The sequence below is a fragment of the Lactuca serriola genome, chromosome 1 (genome assembly GCF_051521515.1).
Source record: "Lactuca serriola cultivar US96UC23 chromosome 1, Lser_US96UC23_V15, whole genome shotgun sequence".
NCBI classification, from domain to species: domain Eukaryota; kingdom Viridiplantae; phylum Streptophyta; class Magnoliopsida; order Asterales; family Asteraceae; genus Lactuca; species Lactuca serriola.
Window position 1 is genome coordinate 704,208 of NC_136408.1, and position 19,395 is coordinate 723,602.

Consider the following 19,395-nt stretch of genomic DNA (forward strand, 5'->3'; position numbering starts at 1 on the left):
GAAAACATAACTTTAAGTTCTAAATGTATTGAGAATTCCTAGGTTTGGATGAGATTCATTGAAACTTTTCAATGACATGTTTAAATCTCGATATGCCCCTCTCGTTTGTGACTGGGATACCGAGGATCACAAAGTGGGTGTGAATTACCATGTAAATTCACATGGTGCCTTCATTGTAACAATCACCTATTCGATGTGCCGGTAAACCACACACGCTCCACTAATTCTTAGCAAGGGTGCAAAGTGTAATTTCATGGGATTGCATCAATTCACTTTTTCTAAAGTAACTAGGATTGGGAAATTTTGAAAAACATGTAGTTACTTTGTATTTCATATTATACTTTTAATGAAGATATGAGGTTTCCCTATCCTACCCGTTCGGCTAACGACCCTCCACAGATCAAGCAGGCAGTGGGTGTGAGTGTACACCCATTAAGCGCCATTTTATAGGCCACAACCTTATACCCACCTTATAGACCGGCTTCGTGAATGAGGCCTACTAACGGTAAGACTAGCATTTTAATTATACATATATATATATATATATATATATATATATATATATATATATATATATATATATATATATTAATCTTGTAATATTATATTAGTATAGGGTTGAATTTTAAACTTGTAAAATTCCAGGGTTTGAAATTTAAATTGTCTAAATTAAACTTTTAATCACAAAACATAAATTTCAAAACTTGAGGGCAAGTTTTAAACTTTTCAAAACATAGGGGATCAAATAACAAATAATCTAAATTAACATTTAATCACATAATTATCCATATTTGATTTATTTAATAATTTCTTGCAAAACAAAATACCAATTTAATTAAAATAATTAATCAATTATCACATAAGGAAATAAATATTTTATTAATTGATAAATATCTTCAATTAGATCAAGAATATACTCATATATATCATAAAATCGGATTTATATTGATCTAATATGATTAAGGCAAGTATCTCAAAGATATGCCGCAAGAAATCCCGAAGTTTCCTCTTTCTGACGCTTGGACTCGCCGAGTACCCCAATGGACTCGCTGAGTCGAGCCTACTCGTCGAGTCCACTATGGGACTCGCCGAGTCCATCAGACAGAAACACAAAAATCGAATTTTGAAGGCATCAAACAAGCAACCAATGCATCAATTTAATAGAAACCAATTTAGGCTCTGATACCACTGATGGGTTTTGGCCATATGAACATTCCTATGTGCACATGCAAACCCTAATGCTTGGATCTAGGTTTCTCTAATTAAACATGCATTGAATCCAAGACTTCTAATGGCTAATAGAGTATAATAACAATATGAAATCAGAATTAGAAGCTTACCTTGAATCACTTGCTTGATCTTCTTGTCCTTGGAGCTTTAGAGTCACAATTGTCACTCCTCTAATGGCTTACAAACACCAACTATCAAGAGGATGATTTGAGAGAGAGGAGAGGGGATCAAAATCGGCCAGGGTTTCTTTCTAACGCACAAGTGCCGATTTCACTTGACCCCTAGGATCTATTTATACTTGTAAGGCTCCTAGGGTTTCACCCTTAAACCCTAATTGGATAACTTGAGCCCTAAGCAATCCAATCCCCTTCATGATAAGCATTTGGACGATTTTCAAGGCCTATCCAAAGTCCTTAAAACCGTCCACCATTATCTACAAGGGATTTACAGCCCAAAGTACAGCTATCATACAACTGACAGTTTATGCCCCTTTATTCAATTAATCTCGAGAAGTCACCAAATTAATTCTTAATTAATTTATGACTTATATTAATCAAATAATAATATTATTACTCTTTATATTATTCTCACTAGGTGTGAGGCCCGTGTATTACACGGGTTGATTTAAAAAAAATTTAAACATTAAATTAAAGTGTAAATAGAAAATATTTTTAATGTACAACTTTAAAATAAGAAATGAATAAACGTATTTATTGCAATTTAATATCATATATATGATATTTAATACTTTACATTTATAGTATATGACTTTAATTTTAAAAATTGAAACAAACCAAAAATTGACAAGTGGATAATATTTATTTCAAAAATACCACAAAATGACAAGTGTCAAAACTCATGAGAGATTGACATGTGGCAAAAAAACCTTCAGTTATTAAGGAGGATAATATATTAATAATATTTATTCTCTCATAATAAATCATCCTGTCAAGTTGCTATGGTGAAGGCAACCCAAAAGGACCATGCACAACCGGGTTAAATACTTGCCTAATATAGTTGCAGCCTTAGACACTATTCCAACAGTTCCATGACTCATCAGTAGCAAGACAAGGGCGAGGCCCAAGATAGGCAAGACCTCAGGACAAGATTTATTAGTATATGTTAGCTTATGTGTTGTGATATGTTTATGTGTTAGTATATGTTAGCATGTGAGGCCCAATGACAGACGAGACCTAAGTGAAACAAATCTGTATACGAGCGGGGCTCGAAGCCAGGCGGGGCCTGGAGCGGCGGGGCCGTTGTAGCGGTCGAGGCCCGAAGTAGCGGGTGAGGCCCGAAGTAGCGGACGTGGCCCAATATATGTTGTATGTGTTTATGCAGGGTATGTGGTAGGTTGAGGAACTCACTAAGCTTCATGCTTACGGTTTTCAGTTTTGGTTTCAGGTACTTCCGGTAGCGGAGGGAAGATCTCGGGGTGATTTCATGGCACACACCATAGTTTAGACAGCCTGAGATTTTTACTCTGATAATGAAAATATGTTTTGAAAATGATACTCTGAATTCATGTCATGACTTATGATATGTTTTCATCTGAATTCATGTCATGACTTATGATATGTTTTCATGAATATGGTTTTGGTAATGATTTAAAAGAAAAATTTTGGTACTAATTTTCGGACCTTACACCCAGGTGTTTGCTTCCAAACTCTTTGCTCAAACTCTTTCAGCCACAAACCCCAGAGAACATGTTCGATTCTAACATTTGTCTTTCATACGCAGGTTTTTACTTTGGAACAGAGTGATATGTCGCCACTCCTACCTGCGTCCTGCCGGTCACTACCTCCGCTAAACAAGAACACCACATCCGCTTCCTACTCTTGCTCCGTCAACACGAGTTTCAACATCACCGAACAACCACCATCTCGAGCTTCACCTCTATCAACAGCCCAAATCCGCTCACTGCTTCATCTCATTCCGTCTTCAACCATTCAAATCAACTACCTTTTCCGCCTCCTGCCACCCTTACACGCCACTCCTTTCCTTTATGGGTTAGATCCAAAAATACTAACCGAATCTGCTAGCCAGCAAAATTAGGGCAAGTACATATTATAGCATGTGGCACCCAAATCAAACGGCTAGATAGCGTTTTATCCCAAGACAAACCCTAAGTCATAATTTTTACCTTTTCATTTGCCTCCATCGTTCCTGAAATGCATAGGTTCTTCATCCTTAATTCTCTATTCAAGAAGACCAGTTCATGACCTCAACCTCCGATTTTGAGATCTCTTTCCGCCGGTAACCTCTCTATGAAATCGGAAAGTGTTGAAGCTTCTGCCTGGGTTTTTTTTATGTACAAACGAAATGAGTGAAATACTCACACTTCGCCTCATCCATGTCGAGAAGTGTTTTGTACTAATGTTGCACCATCGTCTCTTGGTGTTGACGGTAACATTTTTAATGCTTTCTCTCACTGTAATCTTTGCATTCTACCAGAGTTTTTTATTCCAATATATGCCTCTTCTTGTGTTTCGGGTTGTTCACTATCACTCAAGTATTTATAATACTCACTGTGTGTATGTTTACAAGTGTTTGGGTTTTTTTTTATAGATTTATTGGGATGCTTTCTTTTGACTGAAACACAAACATAGGAAAGAAAAGGAACTTGGATACCAAACCTAAAGCTTAACCATTCATTTTTCATTTTAGTTATCTTTTTTTTTTCTTTTTGTGTACAAAATGATGTGAAGACAGACCTGGAGGAGACGGATATGTGATTATCTGAAGGTTTGTTTTATTTTATTTTAATCTTTTTATCTGTAGGAATTTTAAATCATAACCCATTAATTTTTTGTTGATTGTTTTGTAATTTTCCAGGTAGTGACAGAACTGTGAAAGAAACCGGTGCTCTCTTTAGGCAAAATGCATGTTCATGGTATATATGAATTTAATCTACCCATAGTCAATTACATTATAAGAATTTAAACCCCTATTTTCAGTTTGATTATTTTCTATATACGCTTAGTTAATTTTACATGTCAAAATCTCACTTTTTATTTTTGTTCCTTTGCAGCTTTTTGTTGGTGCTGAAGCAGGGAAAGGTGGTGTAATGAGGATCAAATTTGGTTGGTTCTTATCTGCAACTAGATGACTTTAGTTGCTTATGTTTGAAATAATTAAATAGTTAAATAGATAATGGTTGGTGAGTTGCTGGATGATTTTTGGTATTAAGTCAAATGAGAAGATTTTTGTAAATGATATTTTATTTTGTATTACTTCGATAGTGCTTTATTGTAAGATTAATTATCTTTAAATTACTTTAAATTACTTTTTAGAGGTATATGTTTCATTTGTTTGTATTATCCAGTAGATTAATTATCTTTAAATTACTTTAAATTACTTTTTAGAGGTATATGTTTCATTTGTTTGTATTATCCAGTAGACAATGTATGTGTGTTTTTTGTGATTATATGTAATGAAATAGCTTGTTTGATTTTGTTTGTTTATAGGAACCTAAAAGTATTTGTTTAGTAGATTTTGGAAATTAAGGAGTTTTGATTCTTAAGGTTTTCATACTAAAATAGAGGTTTAAATTTTTTATAATGAAGGGTTTTAATTTGTAACTTCAATGTAAACCTATTTGTTGATTTTGTGTATTAATTTTTATTCAAAAGATAAAAAGAGATTTATTATATATGTCTGTTATTTTTTTTAATTATTAGTATTTAGATTCTCATAGCAATGTTGAGTATTTAAAAGCAATGTTAAATATCATTTGTGATGACAAAGGTTATTGTTTTTGTTTATTTTTTTTTCTAAGGAGTAATGCCTTTTAATTATTTTAAGTTCCTTTTTGGTTTAGTTGAGTTGTTTTGATAAAAATTGTTTTTCGTTGCTTTAAAATACGATCAACTTTTATTTTTAAAACGTTATGTTTGAAAATATATTTTTCATTAGGCATGAACAAACGGACCGAACTAGCCCGACCCGGACCCGAACTGGCTTAGGCCAAAATCAAGAACCGAACCGGCCCGGCGGTTCTACCGATTCCGGTTTTTGTCGGGTTTTCGATTTTGAAACTGGTCTGATTTGATATGCTTCCTTGCGGGGCTTGTAACTCATTCAATTTTTAACCAAATCAAACGTTTTTATAGTCTAAACTTAACTACAAAACCTAAACTACGTGTAGGAAAAAGATTAAGGTAAAAAAATCTAAATTGAGTGAGTTATGCATATTTGAACAATAAAATCAAATTACGTTTAGTTGTTGTAACATAAAAAAATTCCGATTTGACACCCTTCTTTGCGGGGCTTGTAACTCATTCAACTTTTAACCAAATCAAACGTTTTTATAGTCTAAACTTAACTACAAATCCTAATCTACACGTAGGAAAAAGATTCATGTAAAAAGAAGTTAAATTGAGTGAGTTATGCACATTTGAACAACAAATTCAGATTACATTTAATTGCTGAAACATAAAAAAAAATCTGATTTGACACCTTCCTTGCGGGGCTTGTAACTCATTCAATTTTTAACCAAATCAAACGTTTTTTATAGTCTAAACTTAACTACTAATCATAATCTACATGTAGAAAAAAAAATCCAGGTAAAAAAAAGTTAAATTGAGTGAGTTATGCAACTTTCAAAATATGAGTGAGTTATCCGGTCCGGTTCCCGGTTATAGGCCGATTCCAACGACCGGTTCCATCGAGTTCCAGTTCCGGTACCGGTTCTGGTTTCGGGACCGGTTCCGACCGGTTCCCCGGTCCATATATTCATCTCTACTTTTCATGTGAAATTTTTAAAATTATTGATTTATTATGTAATTTTAATATATAATCACTCCAAACAAATAAAGATATGAGATAATTAATTTAATTTGTAACTAGATGAGAAAGTGAAGTTCATATAATATGAAATAATTAATTTATTATGTATTTTTGTTATTAATTTTCATTTAGGATCGTCCAAAAAAACAATAAAATACTTTTGACTTAAAAAACAAATTGAACCAAACCTAAATTTGAAAAGGTAACTATTCGTTATATGTTAAATGAAAGTAATTGCTGATAGAACCTATTGATGGATCAAACATTAAAGATTGTTACATACACTTTTACATTTAATATAATTGTAAAATAAAAGCTAGAGCAATAGATAACATCGGATAAGAAACTATTTCGCTCCTGCATCTACGTGCTTAGCTAGAATTATTCGTCGAATGGAACTATCCAACATAATTTTTTTTGCTAAAAAACTGAAACGAACTATTTGACACAAAAAGAAAACTAATCGCCGCCGTAAGGAACTATCTCGTGCTGCCGCATCGCGCAGGTAGCCTACTAATATATATATAGGGCTAGGTTCAAATGTTCTTAACATCTATTGTGTGCCCGTAAGCACAAATCTGGACCAACGGATGAAATAGAATAAATGATCTTGATCTGAAGGTCTATGATATTAAAATAGGGTAACCATATAATCACATAAATTTCAACATAAAGGTATTTTGGTCAATTAACCTATATTAAAAAAGGAAATTTCCAGATTTTAAGGGATAATTAATACCCTTATTTTTAAAAATCTGAATTTTTTAAATTTAATTCAAATATAATTTTTAATAATATCCGATTTTATTCTGTTAGAATGACATAAAAATCAACCATAAATTAGTAAATATATTTTTGATTTTATTCTTGCAGAATATGATTATATTCAATATTTATATATATTAACATGCTTAAAGAATTATAGAACATATTATCAACACTAACATTTTATAAAGAATACATGTCTTCTTGCACTAATAATATATCAAATAATTACATTGTATGATTGTGATACAAAGAACATTCTTGAATAATAACAAAATTCTGAAAGAATAACAAGTGTAATTCTTTAAAACATAACAAAATTCTTAAAATGTGAGTGTGATCAATCTTTGATTCATTCTTCAAGCATTTCTTATCATGTCTTCAAACCATTCTTCAATAAATTCCTATAAAAAATGCAACAAAAACTAAGAATGATTAAAAAAAATATCGTATTCTTTAAGAATGACTTTACTGAACCTGTTCATTCTGTGGAAAAATATCATAGCAAATCTATTACAAAAAAGGCAAACACAAATTCTAAAAGAATCATTAACTCTAAAGTGCAATTACCATTACTGCACCACCATTATTCTGACAGAATATATATATGTCATTTTAAATTTTGGCAGAATGCATACAGTATTTTAAATTGGCAATGTGGGTTGTAATTCTGATAGAATATAGCAAACAATAAAAAATTGTAACTTATTCTAATAGAATGTAATCTTCAAAGTATAAATTTAGATAGAATGTAGTAAACATTAAAAAAAATGTAATTTACTCTAACAGAATGTAATCTTCAAATCAATATATTCTAACAGCATATTATTTTACTTATCCTATCTTGCAATGTTTTTTTATTTTTCCTGTCGTGACAAATAAACTAATTGACATATAAATAATTAACCAAAAACATAATCGGAAGACATGAATAAAAAAATACCTAGATTTCACCGGAGAAGAAAAATCAGCGACCACCGCCACTTCCTCTCCACCTCCTGACCTACTTCGATCGGAGCAACAGCCCCACCCCGCCGCTTCTCCCTTTGTTCTTCGGTCTAGTCACTCATCGGAGATCGATACCTCCTCCCCTCACTTTCATTCTCTTTTGTTCCCATCGATCAAGGCCTATGAAGATTCGACTTCATCGTTGATTTCTTTGCCCCATCGGAACCCCTCCCGCCCTCTGATCGAACCTCTAGCACATCTCCCCTTCTACGGTAGCCCAAAACCTCCGAAACCCCGCTGAATAGCAGGGACCAATGCTGGGAAAACGAGAGGGAGGATAAATCGTTGTATACGTGATCGGCTAGGGTTTTTTTCAACAGATTTTGACTACATCCCATATTTAAAGGAATAATAAAGAACATATTAATTATCTACCATATTTAAATATGCCAAGATTACTATAATACCCTTAAATGATTTATTTAATAATTAATTATTTCCTGAATTTTTATTGGTGCACACAGTCACACAATAGTTGTCAAAAACATTTGAACCTATCTCTCTCTCTCTCTCTCTCTCTCTCTATATATATATATATATATATATATATATATATATATATATATATATATATATATATATATACATATGAGAACGTTCAATCGAGAATATTTTTTATCACGATAACATTTGGACCACACAATTTTTTTAATTAAAATTATAAAATAATATTCAGATAAACCAAAAAATAGTTACAAACAATTAAAAAACTCATTAACTAACACCACTCACCACCCAACCAACATCATCCACCACCACTACCTACCACCCATCACCACCACCCACCACCACCCATCACTAACCACCACCACCAACCACCAACCACCACCCCTCACTACCCACCACCACCAACCACCACCCGCCACCATCACCCACAACCACCACTCACCACTACCACCACCAACCACCACCCACCACCCACCACCATCATCACCACCCACCATCACCATCACCACCACCCACCACCACCACCCAACCTCCACCGTCCGCCATAACCACCCATTTCCACCATCCATCACCACCAACACCCATCACCATCCATCACCACCAACACCCATCACTACCCACCACCACCCATCATTACCCACCACCCACCACCACCGCCACCACCCCCACCCACCCACCACCCACCACCACCACCCGTTACCAACATCACCACCCAAGCACCACCACCCACCTCTACCACCCATCATCGTCACCCAACCAACACCACTTACCACTACTACTTACCACCCATCACAACCACCCTCCACCACCACCCACCATCACCACCCATCACTACTCACCACCCATCACTACCTGCCACTCACCACCACCCGCCGCCACCACCACCCACCCACCACAACCACCACCCATCACCCACCACCACCACCACCCACCCACCACAACCACCACCCATCACCCACCACCACCACAACCACCCGTCATCATCACCACCCAACCACCACTACCCGCCACCACCACCTACCTCCACCACCACCTACCTCCACCACCCACACCCACCCATCACTCACCAAAACCACCACTCATCATTATCACCACCACTCGCAACCACCCACCCATCACTACCATCCATCACCACCACCCCACCTCTACCACCCACCGCCACAAGCCCCACCCCCACCTACAAAAACCACCACTCGTCACCACTAACCACCACTATCCACCAATCACTACCACCCGTCACCACCACCTACCATCACCACCCGCCTCCACCACCACCACCCCCAACCACCCACTTACACCACCCATTACCACCACCCGCCACAACCACCCCCTCCCACCACTCACCAAGATCATCACCACCCATCAACACCACTCGAAACCAACACCGACACCCCCACCCACCACCACCACATGTGATTATATGTATACATATGATTTATATGGATACGATTCGTTTTTGTTTAAATAAATCATATATGATTAGATACCTTTTATCACATATGATTAAATACACGAGAATAACAAAAATATATATTATCCACATAAATCACATGCGATTAGACATATAAAATCACATATGATTATATGGTTTAATCACATATGATTTATGTGAACAACATGCATTTTCGTGTTGTTGATTCGTTAGTTGTTCTCTTATATTTAATCATATGTGATTATATATATGATGTATCTAATCACATATGATTTATATTGACAATATTCATTTTCACATTTTCTCTTCAATTTTTTTTATGTTTTTAATCACATGTGATTTATGTGGACAATATTTATTTTTGCATCGAATCAATAATTTTCTCATGTATTTAATCATACATGATTAATGTGGACAAGATTCGTTTTTGTTCATATAAATCATATGTGATTAAATACATATAATCACATGTGATTATACAAAAAAAACTATTAAATTGAGAAAGTGAGAATGAATTTTGTCCACATAAATCTTTTGTGATTAGATACGTATAATCACATGTGATTATATGTATTTAATCATATATGATTTATGTGGACAATATTCATTTCTTGTTTTCCATTCAATAGTTGGTCTCGTGTATTTAATCACATGTGATTATATGTATTTAATCACATATAATTTATATGGAAAATATTCATTCTCATGTTTTCGACTCAATATTTAGCTCATGTATATAATCACATGTGATTATATGTATTTAATCACATATGATTTATGTAGAAAAAGATATATTTTCGCGCTCTTGATTCAATAACTGTTCTCATGTATATAATCACATATGATTAAATGTATCTAATTACATAGGATTTATATGGACACAATTCACTTTCGAGTTTTAGATTCAATAATCTTCTCACGTATTTAATCACATGTGATTTTAAGTATCTAATCATATGTGATTTATATGGACAAAATTGAATTGATCTTGTCTATATAAATCATATGTGATTAGATACATATAATAACATATTGTTAAATATACGAGAACAACTATTGAGTTGAGAACACAAAAATGAATATTATCCACATAAATCATATATGATTAGATACATATAATCATATTTGATTATATTAATTTAATCACATATGATTAATGTGGTACAAGAACAACTATTGAATTAAGAATACAAAAATAAATCATAATCGTATGTGATTAGATACATATAATCACATATGTATTCAGTCACATGTGATTATATGTATTTAATTACATGTGATTTATGTGGACAAGATTCAAAAATGCAAAAATGAATCTTGTGTACATAAATTATATGTGACTAAATGTACAAGAAAAACTATTGAACGAGAAAGTGAAAACGAATATTCTCCATATAAATCATATATGATTAGATACATATAATCTCATGTAATTAAATACACAAGAACAACAACTGAATCGAGAACGCGAAAATGAAAATTTTCCACATAAATTCTATGTGATTAGTTATATGTAATCACATGTAATTATATGCATTTAATCACATATGATATATGTGGAAAATATTTATCTTTGTGTTTTCGATTCAATAATTGTTCTCATGTATATAATATTATGTGATTATATGTATCTAATAACATATGATTTATTAGGGATGAGAGTGGGTCCAAACCCGGACTGGTAGACCTAGACCCAGAAAACCCGGGAACCGGTTAACGAGATTTTTTAGGACCTGAAACCGAACTGGTATATAGGAACCGGTTCCGGTTCGGTTTCGGGTAATGTACCGGGTAAACTGGGTCTAAAACCGAAAAACCCGGAAATATCAAAGTGGGTCAAATGGAACCGGGTAAAGTGAGCCTAAAAACGAAAAACCCGGGGAACCGGGTAAAGTGGGTCGAATGCATGTTTCAAAATTTCACAAAATACAAAAATAAAGCAGAGAAAAAAAAATTCACAACTTTGATATTCCAACTTTGGGAGACTATAAATCAATGAATATGAAACCAAAAATGACAAAATTATAGTCTAAAATCATGTACAAACTCTATACTACACTTTGGAAAAAACCGCATGCTATTCCGACTTCAAACGAATTAAATATGTATGTTTTAAATCTATCACAAAATACAAAGAAAGTTGAAAAACATAAAATTTTCAGCTTTGATATCCCGACTTTGAGAGACTATAAGTCAATGAATAAACATCCAAAAATAACAAAATTATAGTTTAAAATCATGTACAAACTATAAACTACACTCTGGAAAAAACCTCATGCCAATCCGATTTCAAACGAATGATATATGCATGTTTTAAAACTATCACATAATATAAAAAAAAGCTGAAAAACATATAATTTCAAGCTTTGATATCCTAAATTTGAGAGACTATAAGTCAATGAATATAAACCCAAAAATGACAAAATTATAGTCTAAAATCATGTACAAACTATAAACTATACTATGGAAAAAACCTTATGCCAATCCGACTTTAAACGAATGAGATATGCATGTTTTAAAACTATCACAAAATACAAAAAAAAAGCTGAAAAAATAAAATTTCCAGCTTTGATACCCTAACTTTGAGAGACTATAAGTCAATGAATATAAACCCAAAAATGACAAAATTATACTCTAAGATCTTGTAAAAACTATAAACTATATTATGGAAAAAACCTCATGTCAATCCGACTTCAAACGAATGAGATATGCATGTTTTAAACTTTCCATAGAAATCGGTTCTGGTTCCTAACACGGTTCCAGTTAAACCCGGTTTACCCGGACCCGAAGGAACCAAAACCCGGATTACCCGGAACCCGGATAGAGCCATTCTTTAAGCCCGGGACCCAGACCAGTTTTAAATATTCCGGTTCTAACGGTTTCGGTTTCGGTTCCGGTCCGGTTTTCCGGTTCTAAATCTCATCCCTATGATTTATATAGACATCAATATTTTTTATCCATATACATCATATGTGATTAGATACATATAATCACATGTGATTAGATGTATTTAATCACATATGATTAAAGTTGATAAAGAACAATTATTGAATCGAGAATGTGATAATGAATCTTATCCACATAAATATGATTAGATACATATAATCACATGTGATTATATGTATTTAATCAAATATGATTTAAGTAGACAATATTTATTTTTGCGGTTTTGATTGAATAATTGCTTTTGTGTATTTAATCACATGTGATTATATGTATATAATCACATATGATTTGAGGTGGACAATATTCATTTTTGCCTTCTCGGTTCAATAGTTATGCTCATTTACTTAATCACATGCGATTAAACATATAATCACATGTGATAAAATACATGAGAACAACTATTGAATCGAAAAAGCGAAAATGAATTGTGACCTCATAAATCACATATGATTAGATTCGTATATGATTAATTTGGATGATTTGTTTTTGTGTTCTTGGTTCAATATTTGTTATCATGTATATAATCACATGTGATTGTATGTATCTAATCACATATAATTTATATAGACAAGATTCATTTTTTCCAAATAAAATCATATGTGATTAGAAACATATAATCACATTTGATTAAATGTATTTAATCATATATGATTAAAGTGGAAAAAAGACAATTATTGAATCAAGAATGCAAAAATGAATCTTAGCCACATAAATCACATGTGATTTGATACACATAATCACATGTTATTTTATGTATCTAATCGCATATGATTTATGTGGACAATATTCATTTTTATGTTCTCGATTCAATAATTGTTCTCATGTATTTAATCACATGTGATTATATGTATCTAATCACATATGATTTATGTGAATAAGATTCAAATTCGCGTTCTCAGTTCAATAGTTGTTATCATGTATTTAATCATATGTCATTTTATATATTTAATCACATATGATTAATATGGACAAAGAACAACTATTGAATCGAAAACACAAAAATGAATCTTGTGCATATAAGTCATATGTGATTAGATCATATAATCGCATATGATTTAATACACGAGAACAATTAATGAATCAAGAACGCGGAAATGAATCTTGTCTGCATGTCACACTAAAAAACAAACTACATTTTTCCTTTCCTTGTTCACTCTACCGGATTAGGGTAACCGTAAACAATATCATAAAACAAGTAATGCCTACATAATAGGAGAGTTAGTGTAACTCGCCTCCTTGAACTTGAAAATTAGCTAGCATGAGCAAGATGGATCCTTTCCTTTCCGAGAACCTACACAACAATCATAACATTATCTAGCTTGTGCTTTGTTGTATTACTCTTATAAAACTTATGTATATATTTTCTTATTTTCTTTTTGATTGTAGTGTTATTTTGGGATCTGTTTCTTACCTTTCAACCCATTCTTAAATTTTGATAAAATAATATTGATAAAGTTCCCTCTTTTATCTTTTCAGAAATATAAAGATCTCGTTCTAATGATTTTTGGTTGATTTTATATTAAATTTACAAGTTAGTAACTTTAAGCTGTCACATTATGGACCACTCAACACTATTGGAATAAACTGTACCAATCTACTAAGAATTATATCATACCCTTTATATGTGGGAAACTATACATCCATATCTGACTATAGGCTTTGGAATTTTGGCATTTGGAGTTCTGATATTTATTATGATTTTTTGAAGACAATGCATGGAATATGTGACATCATGGACCAAACTGAGAAGATTGCCAATTTTACCCCTCAAGGATTTGGAATTTCGAAATGTGATTCAAAGTTTGAAGAAACTAGACACAATAATATTTCCTGAAAAATAAGTCTCATGATTTTTAGGTGTTCCCAATGACCTGCACGAATTTTAGAAATTGGAGGACAGATTTGGAAAAATTGATCATAATAGCTTTTAAATCACTTTTTGTGTTCTATTAAGTACTTAATGTTTAAGCCTTAAGTTTATCACTTTTAACATGATTGTTGGTTACTCATTAGGATATTGAGACGTGGAATTCAATTTAACCTAAGGAACTTAATGTTTGGCTTAATAAAGGTTCAAAGTTAAGGATTTGCACATAAAATGCCACTTTTACACTTATTAGGTTCTTTCAGACAATATGACAAACACCTTGTGTGCATGAAATCCTACAGTGATCATCAACTCTTTAATAGACTACAATCTAGCCCCTATAGCTTATTATTTTCATTTATCATTGACACCAACAATTAGCATAAAGAAGAAACGACTCATGATTATAAACGGAACAATGTCAGATTTCACAATATCATGAATCTGACTCATAATTCGATAAGATCCATTGTTTTCCTAATCAGAGTACAAATCAAACTAGAATGTGCTAATGTGTGTGTGTGTGTGTGAGAGAGAGAGAGAGAGAGAGAGAGAGAGAGAGAAAGAGAGAAAGAGTAGTGATAGTACCTTCAGAAGATCAGATTGTTTAGTTTGAGCATTGAATTTCTGGAATAAGTATCGTGCATAGATGAAAGTTCATAGGAAGAAGAAAAGCACTAGGAGGCGGGGTCAATGTCGGAGGGACATAACGAGAGGAGTCGGTGTTGGGCAGAGGGCAGGACAAGAGAAGGGTGTCACTAAGTTTATGCGTGAAAAACAAAGCACAATGAATCATTAGTTAAATTACAAATAACCCCTTTCTTCATCAGCACTTAAATGACGCGCTCCTTTTTTAGATGTATAGTTGAAAATTGTTCTCAAATGTTCTTAATATAAGAATTGTTCTCATTTGAATATATATATATATATATATATATATATATATATATATATATATATATATATATATATATATATATATATATTGCCCTCACAATGAAAGATAGATATAATAGAACCCTATATATATGTTGCCCTCACAATTTTCCTTATCTGTAATGAAATTGGGAAAAGCATTCGTGTAGAGTATTGTCTAGCATTTCGAATGAAACATTGCTTTTTTTTTTTTTTTTATTAATATAAAAACTTTGTGGGTAAAAAATATAAAAAAGCTTTGAAAATACGGATCCTTGTCGGGGGACTTTAACTATTTTTATTTTTAAGATAGATTATTATTATTTAACTTATAAAAGATTTAGTAAATAGGGTTCCGTATATTTTTCTTTTTCCATTTTGGAAAGAGAGATAAAAGGAGATTTTTGTTGTAGTTATTTTAAGAAGAAATTTAGTTTTGTTTGTAATAAGAATAAGAATAATTCTGGTGTTTATGAATGTTATTAACGAGCATCATGATCCATGGATCGATCATGATGATGACTAAATCAAAAACGCGTCGAGGCCGAGCTGTTACCACAATCTATCTGCTTTTTTCAATTTTCATTCTTTTAAAATTACCGTTTCCAATTGCAAGCTGTAAATCAAATGAAGGAACCTTTGTACTCATCTTCTTCCAATTCCAACTTTATATAGTCTAGTACTATCACCGCTTCACTCTCTCTCTCTCTCTCTCTCTCTCTCTCTCTCTCTCTCTACAAATCTAAAATTGCACAGAGATTGAGGAAAACACCTCATCTGTTCAAATTTACAAACTCAACGCAATGCTACTATGAATATTTATTCTTTGATCTTCCATCTTTGATTCTTTGCTTCCAAACCTCTAGAGCTTTTGACCATAATCGGACGAAAACATGGCACCGTCGTCGTTTGATTGGTGGAGGAAAGAAACGCACAGGGGTACTCCGGTGGTGGTGAAGATGGAAAACCCAAACAACTGGTCAATGGTGGAGCTTGAAGGTCCATCGGAAGACGATTTCCTAAACGACGGCGTCTCAGAAGGACGTGGACGTAACAAGAACGCCAAGCAGCTAACCTGGGTCCTACTTCTTAAAGCCCACCGTGCCGCTGGCTGCATCAGCTCCATTGCCCCAGCTACATTCTTTCTCGCCTCCGCCGTCCGCCGCCGTCTGTCCTCCGGCCGCACCGACACTGAAAAAACCGTTAGAACTTCCACACGTTTCTATTCTTGTATAAAGCTGTTCCTTTGGGTTTCCATTTTACTACTAGGGTTTGAGGTAGCTGCTTATTATAAAGGTTGGCATTTCAGCGCTCCGGATCTTCATTTACAGTATTTGTATACATTAACCAACCCCTTTGCCTTTAAGGGTTTCTTTGATTCAATATATTCGAGATGGGTTTTGTTTCGGGTCGAGTATCTTGCTCCACCGCTCCAGTTTTTGGCAAATGCTTGTATCTATCTGTTTTTAATACAGAGTTTGGATAGATTAGTTCTCTGTTTGGGTTGTTTTTGGATCCGTTTCAAGAAGATCAAACCAGTCCCTAAGCAGACACTACCTGATCTCGAATCCGGTGATAACGATGGGTTTTTCCCAATGGTTCTTGTTCAGATCCCCATGTGTAACGAAAGAGAGGTAAACATTTTCCGGGTTGTTAATTTATGTAGCAGTCGAATTATTTCCATCTTCGTGTTGTTGACACTTGACAATGACATTATAAACGTAGTACAGAAGAAAATTTTTCTTTCTTGTTTCTGTCTCTACTTGTACGTACGTAAAAGCCTTGAATTTTTTTTTTTGACATTCTTTAAACCTCAAAATCGCATTTACTTATTTAGCTTTTTACCTGTATGGATTGGATTTGAAATACCCAGGCAAAATTTGTTTCTGTTTCTGTTTGTGAATAAAACTTGGATATTGAACTTTGTGGGTACCAGGTGTATCAGCAATCGATTGGGGCTGTGTGTAACTTAAAGTGGCCGAAATCAAAGATTTTAATACAAGTTTTGGATGATTCTGATGACCCGACAACCCAATTGATGATCAAAGAGGAGGTTGATAAATGGAAAGCGGAAGGTGCAAATATTGTTTACAGGCACAGAGTGATTAGAGATGGGTATAAAGCGGGTAATCTCAAGTCTGCTATGAATTGTAGTTATGTGAAAGATTATGAATTTGTTGCCATCTTTGATGCTGATTTTCAACCGACACCCGACTTCCTGAGGAAAACAGTTGCACATTTCAAGGTGTTTTAAGCTACTTTCTGTTTTTTTTAGTGTATGTTAATAAAGATTATGAATATGAGTATATCATTATAATTGTAATGAAGTGATGATAGGATAATGAGGAATTGGGATTGGTACAAGCTCGGTGGTCATTTGTAAACAAGGATGAGAATCTGCTAACAAGGCTGCAACATGTTAATTTAGCTTTCCATTTTGAAGTGGAGCAGCAGGTGAATGGGATTTTCTTCAACTTCTTTGGGTTCAATGGGACTGCCGGAGTCTGGAGGATTAAGGCTTTGGAGGATTCCGGCGGGTGGTTGGAGCGGACCACAGTGGAGGACATGGACATTGCTGTTAGGGCTCATCTTCACGGATGGAAAATGATATTTCTCAATGATGTTGAGGTGCTGCCTGCTTTGCCAACTAAATTATACTGTAATTCATATCTTTCTTTATATAGTATATATGTATAATAAAAGAAACTGTGCTGTTTTTATCAGTGCCAATGCGAATTGCCTGAATCCTATGAAGCTTATAGGAAGCAACAACACAGATGGCATTCTGGGCCAATGCAGCTGTTTAGACTCTGCCTGCCCGACATCATAAAATCAAAGGTATATCTATATATATTTTAAAAATTTCTTATCAGGACGTTATTTATATGAGTTTTGGTTGTTTGCAGATTAGCATCTGGAAGAAAGCAAACATGATATTCCTGTTCTTCCTGTTAAGAAAACTGATCCTACCATTTTACTCATTTACCCTTTTCTGTGTGATTCTGCCGATGACAATGTTTGTGCCCGAGGCTACTCTCCCTGCATGGGTTGTGTGTTACATCCCGGCCACCATGTCGTTTCTCAACATCCTCCCATCTCCAAAATCTTTTCCCTTTCTCGTCCCTTACCTTCTTTTTGAAAACACAATGTCTGTAACCAAATTCAACGCCATGATCTCAGGCCTTTTCCAGCTTGGCAGTGCCTATGAGTGGGTGGTCACCAAGAAATCCGGCCGCTCCTCGGAAGGCGATCTCCTCTCATTAAACCCTAATGCTAATGCTAATGCTAATGGTGTATCAGAATCAGAGTCCAAGAAGCAGCATCTCAACAGGATATATACAAAGGAGTTGATGCTCGCTTTTCTTCTGCTCACAGCTTCTGCTCGAAGTCTTTTATCTGCTCAGGGAATCCATTTCTACTTCTTGCTCTTTCAGGGATTGTCGTTTTTGCTTGTGGGCTTTGACTTAATCGGTCACCAGATTGCAACCTAGTTCTCTTAGTTTTACAAAAATCAGACCCTTTTTTTTTCTTTCTATGTAGCAACTTTTTATTTATTTATTTATGGTTAGCTGAATCTTTTGTGCTTGTCTGTAGCATTGTATAATACTTAGACAATTAAAATTCTTTGTTAGTGAGTGTTTCAGTCCACAAATGTAGCTGTATTATGGATCTGATTTATGGTGCGTCGGGTAATGCCGTTAAGATGACCATTTCAAATGAGGCCCGCCAGGAATGGATCACATTTCTGGACCGGGTTTTAACCGTGCAAATTTTTACCGGGCTGGGCTTTTTTAATTTTTAGGTTTGTGGAATTTCTTTTTGTGTTTCATTTTTTTTTAACTTTTCTTTTGCTGCGTCTAATAGTTGAGGGGAATCTACGACTCAAGGCATATTTATAAAAGACTTATATGAAAACCATGGACATCAACTAAATAATTTGTTTTTTTCTCTTAAAATCCTTAAAATCCTTCCAAATTGGAAGGAAAGTTATGGACAC

General features: G+C 34.0%; 1 protein-coding gene and 1 long non-coding RNA gene across 2 annotated transcripts; both read left to right on the forward strand.

Annotated features, from left to right (window-relative positions):
* The first annotated feature begins 2,823 nt into the window (after positions 1 to 2,823).
* On the forward strand, positions 2,824 to 4,681 carry LOC145090150 (uncharacterized). Its single transcript, XR_013701600.1, has 4 exons — positions 2,824 to 3,975; positions 4,066 to 4,123; positions 4,262 to 4,525; positions 4,598 to 4,681. It is a non-coding gene; the product is annotated as an uncharacterized LOC145090150 (long non-coding RNA).
* An 11,370-nt stretch (positions 4,682 to 16,051) lies between these two features.
* On the forward strand, positions 16,052 to 19,050 carry LOC145090846 (putative xyloglucan glycosyltransferase 12). The gene is made up of 5 exons (XM_079029002.1): positions 16,052 to 17,032; positions 17,335 to 17,643; positions 17,736 to 18,026; positions 18,123 to 18,236; positions 18,305 to 19,050. Exons 1-5 carry the CDS (start codon positions 16,292 to 16,294, stop codon positions 18,887 to 18,889), a joined length of 2,040 nt encoding a protein of 679 aa, XP_078885128.1. The 5' UTR covers positions 16,052 to 16,291; the 3' UTR covers positions 18,890 to 19,050.
* Positions 19,051 to 19,395: the final 345 nt, after the last annotated feature.

What these genes read in the sequence shown, in the direction of transcription:
- LOC145090846 (XM_079029002.1), top strand. Translation starts at nt 16,292, where the DNA reads ATGGCACCGTCGTCGTTTGATTGGTGGAGGAAAGAAACGCACAGGGGT. An exon ending in TATTTCTCAATGATGTTGAG is followed by an intron (nt 18,027 to 18,122) that starts GTGCTGCCTGCT and finishes TGTTTTTATCAG; the next exon opens with TGCCAATGCGAATTGCCTGA. An exon ending in CCGACATCATAAAATCAAAG is followed by an intron (nt 18,237 to 18,304) that starts GTATATCTATAT and finishes GGTTGTTTGCAG; the next exon opens with ATTAGCATCTGGAAGAAAGC.